This window comes from Chelmon rostratus, chromosome 20 (assembly GCF_017976325.1).
Source record: "Chelmon rostratus isolate fCheRos1 chromosome 20, fCheRos1.pri, whole genome shotgun sequence".
Classification (NCBI taxonomy): Eukaryota; Metazoa; Chordata; class Actinopteri; order Chaetodontiformes; family Chaetodontidae; genus Chelmon; species Chelmon rostratus.
The window spans coordinates 7,478,710-7,492,129 of record NC_055677.1 but is presented as its reverse complement, the minus strand read 5'-3'; the positions used below and the strand labels follow the sequence as shown (position 1 = coordinate 7,492,129).

Here is a 13,420-nt window from a genome sequence, read left to right as displayed (position 1 = left end):
GCCAGGATGAGTTGGGCTATTTGTTTCCCCCCTTGCAGCCCTCTCCGGCCCTGTCACGGCCTAGTGAGACTCAGCAGGAAAAACAGCCTCTGGATTTAATGGGCTCCAAAGGCTAGCCGCTACATCGCACCAAGCACACTGTCCAGTCTGACTGTGAATACAAGGGCTACTGACCAACATACAGATTCACACATTAAGCTTGCATCAACATACAAAAGCCTTGGGTAACAGATATTCTACAATCAGACTATCCCACTTATGTATAAGTCTCTGCATTTCTAGGACCACTACTTTGTTAAATTTCTTAAAATCTGTAATTCAAAGACAAAGACGGCAGAAGCAGGGTTGTTTTAGAGTGTTGATAAGATGAGACCCTTGGCTTTATATAGATTGTCTTCTCTAAAAGAAGCGACAAGGCTGATTATGATGACTGAGGACAGACCTCCCTTGAGGGGGGCCAAAGGGGCCACATCAGGTATCATTAAGATATTGCCTCATCAAATAGGATTATGGAATGTGTGTGTGTGTGTGTGTGTGTGGGTGTGTGTGTGTGTGTGTGTGTGTGTGTGTGTGTGTTGGAGAAGCAGAATGGCCGTAAAAGGTTTAGTTTCTCTGGGTCAGTGCTGGTGTTTTCAAAGAGTGCATCACCCTGCGAGGGGCTCGCCCAAGGACAGGCCGCAGCCTCAGCGCCCACTCAATGCTGCAATGGGATTTAAACAGCGGCTCCGCCTCTCTCCACTGCCTGGGTCAGTGATTGGATTTCCAAGCCCCAAATCACTGACCACCTCACAGGTTAATTGACATAAGTTTTTAATTCAGGGATTCTCCCTGAGCAGAGACTTTCTCGCAAACACAGTGATGTGATCGGTCTTTTGTGTGTTTTAATTGAAGGCACAGAAGGGCATTTCTGGCATTTCCACGCTTTACTCAGAGGAACTGGTCTGTGCAGTAAAGTCAAGTCATAATTACCGTAATACAATCAGCATTACATAGATAACACCCCTATTTCCTTCTGTCATTATTCAGACGCGCAGAATCATCCAGCCATTCAACTATTTGGTGAAAGTACAGCGCAGAGCTGCAGAGAGACAAACACTCATTATGTTCCAATTAATGTCCCATTGTAATTCTCTTCTCATGGGAGGTGTGTGATATTCTCTGTAAACTCCTAGTGAGGAAATCCTGAGCTTTCATTACATCCCTAGTGTTTTTAGTGTTTGGTGTTTTTAATTTCTGAGACAAAATGCATTAATTGGCTCATTAATATCCCTATTAGAATACAAATCGCACCGCAACAGACTATGTCCCCTTGAGTCAATGGTCTAAAGTCAGATTACTGCAGCTAATTTGGTTAAATGGAGTGAGAATTTACCTTTCTACCCCGCCCACACCCTCTCTGCTCTCCAACATGTAGAGTACAGTGAGATGCAGCCTGTGGCTCCCTGAAATAGCCACCACAGTGATGACAAATAGACGGGGAGATTATAAAATTTGCTTAAGTGTGTTAATGGGCTGATTGTGGGAGCCTGCTGGATTTTGCTGGAAGTTGATTGATTAGAGCTGCGGGTTTTCTCCACGCCCGGAGAGCTCAGGGATTTGACGGGGTAAAGGCGCTCGCCAAGTCTGTTACACCGGAATTGATCTTAATTAGATCTGAAAGACCTGCCACAGCAGAATGGTCGCGGCGATTAAAATGAAAAACAGGAGAAATTACTGATCAAATTAATCATAATGTCGGGCTACAGCTGTAGGTCTGGTGTAATTTGCCACTCCAGTGAGTTACATCAGCCCAGGCAGGGAGAGGAGAAGCAGTACATACTGATCCGTGGCAGCGGGAAGCTTAGGCCAGCCTATCAACTCTCTTATTCCAGTTCGTATGCCCCAGACCGTCCTGACCCAGCTGCGCCATCCAGTGGAGCTTCAGCTTCTCTCCCTCTCTGTGGCTCTCATCTAATTAGCTGCTTTTTTATTGCCCCCTTTTTTTTTTTTTGCCAAATCCCTCTACATTATGTCTTCCTTCATCCGGGAGCTGCATCTTCAAGAACGCTGCACTGTCTCTCTGCTGCTCTTGTCATGGCTGTCTTGTCACCAGCATGTTGTGTGTTAGCTAATAGCCTCTGACCTTGGTCCAGTGTCTGGCTGGCTGGTTTTGCGGGGGGCCTGGCGGAGATGGACGCATCCTGTCTTCCTCCTCCGCCAGACTCCTGCTGTCTGTCTGTGTGTCTGTCTCTACTCCCTTTCACAGTCGTCTCCTTGATCGCTGTCAGAGCCCCACACTGGGCCTGTCCACTCTCCATCCACACACTCATAGGGGTAATTACAGCCTAGGGGCCTGCCTCCTATCCCCGTGCTCCACAATTTACCACCAAAGCGTCCACAGACATCTCTCTTCTTCCCCGCTGCACCCCGACATCACAGGACCGCAGGGCCTCAGACCCACAAGTGCTGCAATTACCTGAGCCTCTCCTCTATCCTTTTCTCTCTCCCTCCCTTCTCTCTTCTCACTCCCTCTTGCTCTCTCTCCTCCCTCCCCTCCAGCTCCCCCTTGGCTCCCTCACTATTCCCTGGCAATCAGCCTTCATTAGAAGCCTCTGGTGAAAACCCATCGTCACCAAGGTCAGCGGCTGCCAACCACAACGGCCTTTCAGAGGCCCGGCTGTCTGCACTCTCCATCTCTCCTCACCTCCTTGCCATTCTCTGCTCCTCCTCCCCCTCCCACTCGCTCCACCATCCTCCTCAAGTCTTGGGCCCATCTCTGCTGCTTTTGTCTCCAGCTGAGGCCCCTTCAGACACTCATGTCACTGTTTTCCGCTGCAGTGCACTTTTACTTATGTCAACCGCTGTTAAAATCACCACTGTCCAATTTGCTCCAAATGTCTCTTTTTTTATGTCTCTCCCATTATATTAACATGTGTATTAAATGAGCCTTGCACATCGATTAATTGATTTTCCAGATCAGCCCCACGTCTATTCAATTTAGCGAAACGGGCCACCATCATTCCACGGGGTATTAAATCAAAATTAAAATGACATGCTCAAATGTGGACCCAATGGCTCATACTGTGGCTTGTCGATGAAACTGGCAATGCTTAAGTTGAGGAAAGAGTCCATTATCTATCTTATGTCTCATAACTCAACTGCAATGTCACAGAGTTTTTTAATAGAAATACAGATATTTTTCAACAGACTTCTTGCAGGAAACCACCATGTGCATATAATTGTTTGTTTGTTTGTTTGTTTGTTCACTGTGCTCGTGGCAGCCAATCAAATTCATGTTAGTCAGAATTTAAATTTAAGATAGCAAAATTACCTGTTTATTCCATGTTGTTCGCTCACAAATGTAATTTTTGGCCTTACTTATTATCTTATAATTATCTTATTAACTTTAACAGTTTTGGGGCAAAAAATGCACATTAAATAAGTGGCTTTAATATTTCTCAAAGTTTTAGTAAAGCATTCAGACCATCATGTTGAGAGATTAATTGTCAGAAAACATAATTAATCAGATAAATAAGGGTGAGTTAATAAATGCAGACGGTTGCAAAAAAAAAGTTGCAAAAAATTTGCAACTCTAAACATTCTCACATCCGACCATTACCCATGATAACGCCTGTTTTAAAATGACAATTTTCTAATAAAACTTTTAAAGTGTACAGTAAAAATGTGGTGCCAAACTGTGTGTTTAAATGGCTGTGCTGCTAGTTTTGGCTGTGTGGTTTAGAGCATGAACAGGCCCTCAGCTCTCCAGCAGCTCAGCCTAGCCTCTTATTAATGCACAGGAGATCCGGCTCTTAAGAAGGCAGAAAATTGCCTTACATAACAAGCGCTCCACAATTTAGAAATACAAATGTGCACTGTTGACTGAAGCAGAAAATAAGACTGTTGCCCATCAACAGAACCACATTTCATATGAATAATTATAAAGCATGGGAGCTAGATGAGGAAAACAACCTGACCATGACAGCTCTACTACTTTTATTTACTTCAAATGAGGGATTAGGCAGGAAGAAAATCTACAGACTTAAGGACCAACGATGAGCCCTGAATTTATAAATATGGAGAAACTTAAATTTATCATATTTCAGAGGCACCATTTGCAAAACTGTGAAGGCACTTTCACTTTTAAAATCACACCTACAGCCTGCCTTGCACTTGCTTTTTGGCTTTTCTGGTTTTGTTGGGGTTTCAGACCTCACCAAGTTGATATTTTCTTCGCTTTTTGAAGTCTGTGATTCTTCCAAACCTGGCCCCGTTACTCTCGTGGTGGGCAGAGGGCTTCCAGCTCAGACACCCAGCAGAAAGGCACAGCTCTCTGATCAGCCCACATGCACATTGGGGGCAACACGCATTAGACGCCCACAGGGGAGCCCTCAGATGGAGCACCAAGCTAGGGCTCACCTAACAGTGGATAAGGAATAGGGTTTCTTTAATTATGAGGCAGGGCTATGACATTGAGTTCCCCCCTTCCTCCTCCAGCAGGCTCCCAGACACTGTCTAAGTGCTCCGCTCCGCTGAGGAGGCCAGTCCCCCCGCGGGGCGCGATTCTACTGCCTGTAATTTCTGATGCCCATTAGTGACCGCAAACAGAGCACCGGGTTCACACAAGGAATACAGCCGCACAGCGCTGCCACGCTGTAAAAAGACCCTTCTAATGCAATGTTATTGCATTATGCCCTCCTCATAGACCAAGTCAAAAGTCCCATTTGTGGTCCCGGCAGAATATTATCAGAAATTTTTCTCCACAGTATTTTCGTGGTTTGCGGCGACTAGATTTGGTACATCTTTTTCAATGTACGTATAGTGGGCTGTGTGAGTTGAAATTCCTCTGAACTGTACCCCTTGAACTCTATGAGGAGAATTATTTTTTTTCCTGGTGGGTGATTTTATGCCCTTTTTCATTAGGAGTGGGAATGTGCAATTGATGGTTTTGTAAATAGACTCAACTAGAATGCAAGAACAGTGCATTTTCTTAAGTCAGCTCCTCTAAGAGGGGAGCCTGAGAAGTCAAAACTCGAGTAATCAATACAAATACGGCTGTAAATGTCATCAATTCATCTCTCCACTTATGCTGATTTAGCTTGTGCCAACGCTTGTGTATATTTGGGAGAAAAAGTGAGAGAGAGACAGTGAAGCAGAGACATAGAGGGAGGGGAGGAGGAGGGGGGCAGATTTATCGATCAAGGGTGACCACATCTTAGCCACAGAGCCCCTCTCTTGTGATTAATCTTAGGGCTTAGGGTTGGCCAATGACACATGACAGGCCTCCCCCTCAAACTCCTCCATTTCTCTTCATTACTGGCCGTATTTTTGGACACCACAGTGGAGAGTAATCATTTACCTTTATTGTGTTTATAAAGCTGCGGCATGGATGACCCTTCCTATATTGAATTGAGGACATCAAAAGATCACTGGACATTGATTAGGAGGATATTAAAGTCATTCAAATGCTATATTTATATGTCAAACAACAGCAGAGTGAAAAGAGACGGCATTTCCACCTAAACGAAAACGAATGGGATGTAGTCGGTGCAATGGAAATACAACTCCTAAAATCAAGAGATATGTTTTATTACATATTGAATATTTGAGGTAATTGCAGGCGAGAGTCTTCAATAATACAGCAACATAATAGTGCTGGTAATTTCTTCATAGTCTGATCTCCTGACTCCAGTTATTTTATTTTTCATTTTCTCACAGCAACCAAAAACATAGCCAGGAATCCACTTTAAAGTCATAGCCGGAGCCGCAGCAGATTTACTGCAACACCAGTTTAACGCTGCTATGATTTCCAACCCAACACTTGTATGGTACAGAAATAACTGCACCAAATATGTCACATCACGAGCTGAAACGGTCAGCACTTTCCCGTAGATACTTAATCACCAAGTAGTTTCAAATTTAATACATCTGGAAACAGCTAAATATTATAGATCATTCCTCAGGAAGAGAAATTGTGTAAGAGGAAAGTAGTATTACTTATATTTTTACTTGCAGAGTGTCTCCTAACCAGAGGAAATATACTGCTGCTGTGATTGATGAAAGAGAACCCACTCTGAACCTCTGCGCCTCACAATTATCAACAAATGGGCTGGAGCAGATTTTATGTAATGATTAAAGCTGCTGTTAATTTCACATGAAGGTAATGAGTGGGGAGATTGACGGCCACTGTCCGACACTCCATCATCCCTTTATAGTTAGTTTAAACGTTTTCACGACTCTTTTCCTCCTTCATTTGCATTTCGCCTCATTAGATATGGCCATTTCTGGGGCTGTCCGCGGTATCCATTTCCTGGAGTTAATGCATTTTATTTGATCAGCCAAACCTCCTCAGTTAACTAGCTGTCATTCCGGCGTTTCATATGACATCACTCCATTAGCACCCAGCATGCCACCTCAGTCACCTCCACATCGACACCCGCTGCCACCACCATCCCTCCACTGCCTTAAGCAATTACAATGTCCGACCGTCACCGGATGCAGCGTTATTGTATTTTGCTGGGTGTTATCTGCCCCACTTGTTCTATCCGTCTTTCACTTCCCAATATTTTTCCTCAAGAATGGCTCTTTTTGGGGTTTATTTTTCACAACGGCTGCAGCAGAGGCCCAGTGGTGAGCAATAGTCGGCGCTCAGAGGGCTCAGAGTGCACGACCACGGCGCAAGGCCCCGCTAACCAAGGGACCAGAGGTGTTTTGGAGGGCCTAATGGCATTTTGATGTTCATAAGCACAGCGGATGTGAGGGAGGGGAGACAGGGAGGTGGGGGACAGGCCGTTTTGGGGGAGGAATAGGGGGAGAGTCAGCAGAGGACTGTCAGCGGAAGCCTAGCAGAGTCCTGACAGACAGAGAACGTGTTTTCTCATGTCACAGCTGATTACATTCACTCCGGAGTGGGAAAAGAGCAGGAGGAGACAGAGATGTGGGGATGAATGAGGGAAACTTCCTTGTTGTTCCACAGATAAAGGACATTCTTCTCAGAAACAATACTGCTATTGACTGTTGATTTACACTTTGACGCACTTTTGGCGTAATGGTAGCGAACATGACGCCTTTGACACAGCTCATGTCAGCTTCTATCATACTTACTTCCACCTGTAATCAGTCTGAACTGAGGAAAAGGAATCTTTTTTTATGTGGAAAAGATTTTTAGCCAAAAGTTTACATACGACTGCTCTCATTGTCAATTAAAAATATTACTGACCACTAATTTGCTAAATCTCTGTGGTCTTTTATTGTCTTTGTGGTTTTCTCTGATATATTAGATAAATGTTTGATTGTGTTGCTGAATCATAGATGAGCAGTGTTTTACAGTTTTACACGCCGCTGAAGCCCGAGCGTAGACAAATCAGCCCGCCTGCTGGTGTCTGCACCACTTTGTCCATTTATCTTTGCTCTTTTTTTGTCCTGTGCAGGCCCAGAACAAAAAAAGCAATTAAGTTTCAAACGGGCCACATGAAAAGAGCAAAACCAAGAATAAACTCCAGTTAGTTTGTGTCAGACAATTTTGGTTTCCAGGGGTCTCTCCACGGTTTGCGGGGACGCTATTTTTCCCTCTATTCCTGAGATTACACGGGTTGCTGCACCAAGTGACCCTCATGGTCAAACAGGCAATGGAGAGCGTGGTGGAGTTTAGATTCCCTCTCCTTTATGCCGTACAGAGAAAAGATGCATTTTTAACAATTTGCAAGCTTTTTTCCCTCAGAAGCATTTATTCTGTGTTTGTTGATCCCTGTGTTGCCCTGTATATTTGGCTATATTAAACTGTGATAGTGCAGAGAGTGATAGCAGTTGTGGTGACTTAAAGGTGACAAGATGATGTCACATGGTATAATGGAGGCAGTGCAAAGTTTTGCTGCTGCACAACATGAAAAATGTGTGGACATTTCTCCATTTCTCCATGAATTTGACGTCAACATCTCAAACATTCTTGGTCTTTTTGCTGCTGCAAATCCTCTTGATGCCCTTTTCACAGGGAATGAAAAGAATGAAACAATGGTTAACATGCAGGCTCTGCAAACTGGAAGATCACTGTTTATCTCCTCCAACACATGCAATCAGTACAAATGCTGGGCCAGGTCTGTCATTTTGTGCCTCCCGCCGAGGTGTTGAGAGGAGTCACCGTGGCGGAAAATCACCTGTTTAGGTGTTGAACACAGCCTCGCCTCTCCTTATTCCTGGCTCTCCTTTCAACTGCTATCCATATTACCCAGTGCCAGGAGATGCAGCAATAAAGTCTGCTCTCTTTTCACCTAGATTTACCAGAATAACATAGCATCTGAAAGGGCTATCATCGAATGAAACACAATGATAATATTTCAAATAAATCTGAAAGCTTCTTCAGCAACCTATCACTCACAATGACACCAAGCACAGCAGATTCTCAGGGAGACTGGATGTGCTCGCCCGAGCAGATCACATTATCTGTGTGTTGATCTGCAGCCTCTGTTTAACTCTGCTTAACTGGCCGTGTAGGCTTTTCTCTGTGTTCCCATTCACTATCACAACACCCTTAATGCTGTGTTTTCACCAGCATGGATTAAAGGCCCCTTTTATCAACACTTATTTTATATTCACAAAACATAAACTACCACAGCAGCTGGTCCAGGTTGTATTTCTTCTTCTCAACCACGACTTCATAAGTATGATAATCTGCTAAGTACCAGTTACAGTCTGATAGCAACATTCAGCAATGTCACCCCATATTAAATATGTTATTATATTAGACAAGAGGTGTTCATGTGCATTATAATGCTGGACGGTAAAGACTCCATCTTGGTACATGACTTTGAAAACAATTTAAACAACACAAAATTCTTCCGATTTAAAACATATTTTAACAACTCAGAAAATGAAAAAGATGAAAAAGATCTTTCCCCTAGCCTTAGACATTCTCAACGGAAAAAGTTTGTCTTTGAGTGAAGAAAAAGTCAGAAACAGTTGTTTCTTTTTCTGCGTCTTGCTACGAAATATTGCTTTTGCCATTTTTCACCATAATAAGCATATTGATTACCGCAGTGTGTGCACATTTGTGGCTTTTCTGATAATGACAGCAATAAAAAAATAAGACTGCAATATAACCATTTGTGCGTTCTTCAAAATATTTAAGTTATGTCAGTTAAGGCTACGTGACAGGGTTGAATTTACTGTGAATTTATTTTTAAAGATATTTTTCAAAACTGATAAATATCACAATGGGGTAAATGTTTGCAAATTATACGTAAAATAATGAAAACAACGTTCAAAGAAATGAATTGTGTTTCGTGGTTATTACATGAGATTTGATCCTGCTAAAAGGTGACTGCTTTATCAGCCAGATTAGCCAACATGTTCTCCCATAGTACACACTGTATAAGTTTGAGGAACTTCTTATCAAACGTTGCACGTTTAATTCCAGCCTGACCAAAGTTATGTTATCATGTTACTTTTGCATGTGAAGTCAGAATCGAGCTTTTCTCACATTCGAGACGTCGAGATTTCCGAAGGACAGCTGCTGGACACATAAAAGACAATCTTGCGATTATCGAGGAAAAACTGGATGACTTTCAGACGAGAGGAGGCAATATCAATCACGGCCAATTTGAGGCCACCAACATGAAATATGATTTCATAAGACAAATGCAGTGTCATTCTTAATGTGCTTAACCTTTACTGTCAATGAAAAAGTATTGATCGCTCTGTGGCATTTTTTCATCATTTGATTTCAGAAAGTGTAATAATATATGGTGGTGGGGTACCATAAAAGATGAATGGCAACTGAATGATCTCAGATGAACAAAGCTGAATTCCCTGCAGATGTACAGAGTGTGTGGAAACAATTTCTTTTCCAGCACATTGTATTTGACATAAACTTAACAATATATGAAACACATGCAATACTTTATGTTATTTTAAGCCTTTTATATAAACTCTACTTTTAATTTCAGCGGTTTGTTTGAATGTAGCAAACCAGTATTAACAGCAGGGAGCAGGCAGCCTGCTCCAAAGCAGTGTTTCTATTATTTCTCTATTCTGTTGAGTAATTGGGAGGTCTCCTATCTCTTCTTGGTCTTTGATCTACTTACTCAACCTAATAAGACTTTGCTCTGCTGCACTACAACCAAATCAGCAGTGCATTTTCAGCCCCCTAATAAGTGGTTAGCTTGATTTATATGGGTAATCTTGTCGATGTGGCGGGGCTCTACAACCTCTCCCCGACGCAAGGAGCCTCTTTTCACAACCGCAGGCCAGACCAGATGAGTCCATTACAGCCGGGGTAAAGATGGTCATTTTAACCCTCCTCTCCTTCAAAAGTAACTGTGTGCTAGTGCATTATGACGCAGGAGGAATTCTTAGTCGAAGCGTATTGAAGGGGTTGACGATACAGTGATGCATGGCCACACTGCGCGGCTCTATTGTGAGAGCAGGATGCTGTTGGGCCATTGCTGCGGGTAAGGAGACTTGGCTCGGCCCGTGGGGAACCCCGGGGGCCAGAGGAAGCACTTAGAGTGGTAAAATGGCCACTTATTCACAGCCACCCTCCTGTTCTCACTGCTCCTCCCTACCCTCCAGCCTCCCGCTGGGTTCAGGAGCACAGACCTCTGGGAACTGTATGATGGACTGCATAGCCCTCTCTACTGGACTATACAGACATCACTGCAGTTAGCCTCTTCCGGCCTGAGCCATGCTGAATCCGCTCTGTTAAAAATTTGCATTATACTAGTATACATCTGCACAAGTGACATAAACAGATGCAATTCTGGAGTGCAACAATAGATTATCTGGTAGAATGCGCCCCGTGTACTAAGGCTGTGTCCTTACAGCAACATCCCTCTTTCGATTTCAACCCAGAACACTTTGTTGCATGTCATCCCCACTTTCTTTCCCCATCCTGTCTCTCTCCAGCTGCCCTATCAGATACAGGCAAAAAGCCAAAACAAGAAAACAGATGTAGTTTTGACGAATCATTTCTGTGCCCTCTTCAGCTGAATCCACTGGCCAGCCAGGTAGCAGCGGCAGCGGCCATGGGATCCATCGCCGGTTCTCAGGTGTTTGGAAACACCCTGTCAAACCTGCAAGGAGCCACTGGACAGCTGGTCACCAACGCACAAGGACAGGTGAGTGCTGTGTGCTGGGAGATAAAAAACTTTCTGAATGATCAGTTATACATAAAACTAACTAAATACTGCAGAGAGAAAACCGTTTCCTCGGTAACAGATCTGTAAGAGATGCTGCAACACCATCTGTCATGTATGCATGTGCAGTTCCAAATAAAACATTTGTATAGTATTTCTGATCTTTCCTCATAGATTTCTAGTGGTGGGTCTGTGTGTTGTGTTGGTGCTGTTTGCCTATCGTAGCCACCCCACCATATATTAAGCTTTTTGGGAATAAACAAATCCCTTCTTTCTCTTATCCGCATGCGCCTGTCGCAGTAAAACGCTGACCTTGTCATATTTACAGGGTGGCTGCAGAATTGTTCCATCAGTAGCCAGAGGCTTGAACGATGATGCTTGTCATTGTGGGACCCTATCTAATGAATCATCTTATCGCAGGTGCACACAGCACATATTAAAGGAAAATTGTATGGACAATGTGCCCTTTCATGCCACTCTGTGTTATTTACCTTAACCTCTGTTTCATCTTTCAACACTTGCACTGTCCTTAGTGTAAACTTGACAGAAACATGGTGAAACCAAAGCAGTAAGCAACATTTCTCAGCATTAGAAAACAGGCAAAAACAGTTGATTTTTAGTGTTAGATTTGACATTTAGCCTATTGTAGTTAAGTTTCAGTACCACCAGTGTGACCATGCCTCATTGTTTACAGTAAAGTGTTGTCTGAGTGCTTGATGCTAAACGTCGCTAATGAGACAGTATGGACTTCCCTGGCTCACAAGGTGCCTGGAGCACTGGGGACAGATCAGTGTGGATATGGACTTGATGGGATGCTCTGTGCTTTTGTAGTGTCTTGGCGGTTGACAGCCCCTGACATAATCAGGTCACAGAGACGGTCAAAGCCCTGGGCTACAGCCTTTGCTCCCCACCTCATTATTCCATAGCATTATTCAGACGGAGAGCTCTGAAACATGCACTACCCTATCAGAAGGTCCTGCCCCCCTTCCCCCCTTTACTGAGAAGATTATACAGGCTACTACATACCACACAAAAGGCTGGAGGTCCACCAGACACACGCTCCGAGAACTTATGTCAGCACAGAAAAGCTAGAAAACGGAAGAGAGTACAGCAGCTTTTCTCAAGTTTGTTTGTGTTTACCAGAGAGCTGCTTCTTTCTGTTCAGGGTGGTGTTTAATTGGGATTTATTGTTATTAATCTGTATCTCTACTGTTCTGCATGAGTAAAAAGTCACCTTTCCTTGAATGTAAAACATAGTATACTGTCTTTAACCTCGTAATTTACTTCTACAACTCCGTCAAAAGACCTTTTTATAAATGAGAGCTCTGGGGACCTTGAAAAGTGTCAGGTTTGATGAACGTTTGGAGTTCAATATGTTTTTAAACCTTAATTATATTGGCCCCAGCCTTTTTATTCTCCAAGGAGAATCAATGAGGCTCTTTTGTCCTCGCTGCCTCTACAACAGTGATTAAGGTTGTGGATAAAAGCCAGAATATTGTTATCTCACCGCTGAGATGGGTTTTTTTTCCCCTTGATGAATCTGTGGCATTTTTGAAAACATCTTTTATTCAGTGCAAATTCTCATTTTTCCTGCAGTTTTAATATGACAGTAAAAATATGTTGGGAAATGAGGACAGTAAGCACTGTTTCATGTCCCATATTGCACGTCCCGAAAGGCGTAGAAACCGCTGAAATGGTTTGTGTGTGTGGCAAATCCCAGGTTGGTAATACTCTCGTGTCTTAGCTTTGTGTAGGAAACCCTTTTCTTCCTGAATTTGGGCTGTCAGGCCGTCCATCCTTTCCCAGCATTCCCATCGCTTGGTGAGAGCTTTGGTCAGGAACACACGCATGGTTAACCTGCAAAGCAAGTTAGCCTGTAAAGTGAGCAAGGCTGAACCAAAACACAAGTGCTCCCTCAGTATTGATGGAAGCTTCCAGGCTTAGATCACATGTACCTTCAGTGTAAACTGCTATTGAGCTTGTAGTTGTAAATCTACTGTAGGGCTGCAACTATTGATTATTTTCAGTATCAATTAATCTGTCAATGCCCTCCATCATCCACTACAAAACTAAAGTCATTGCATTTATTATGACATAAAACACAGTAAAGTAGTAAATTCTCTAATTTGTTCAACATTTGTGTTGGATAAATGGTTCAATTAATTAATCATTGATAAATTATCACAGTTGTTGTAGACAAAGTTTTAGTTTATATCAGTTCTGTTATTCCTGTTGAACATCTAATTGGCACTGCACTCATTTACTGTATCCGTAGTCTTTGGTATTTACGAAAATAAAATAAATGCTGGTAA

General features: G+C 43.2%; 1 protein-coding gene across 1 annotated transcript in view; it reads left to right on the top strand.

Moving 5' to 3' along the window:
* Positions 1-13,420, top strand: part of pou6f2 (POU class 6 homeobox 2) — a 71,793-nt gene that overhangs the window by 44,747 nt on the left and 13,626 nt on the right. The window contains exon 6 of the mRNA XM_041961844.1: positions 10,959-11,090. Within this exon, the coding sequence (XP_041817778.1) occupies positions 10,959-11,090 (132 nt within the window). The remainder of the gene's footprint in view (positions 1-10,958; positions 11,091-13,420) is intronic.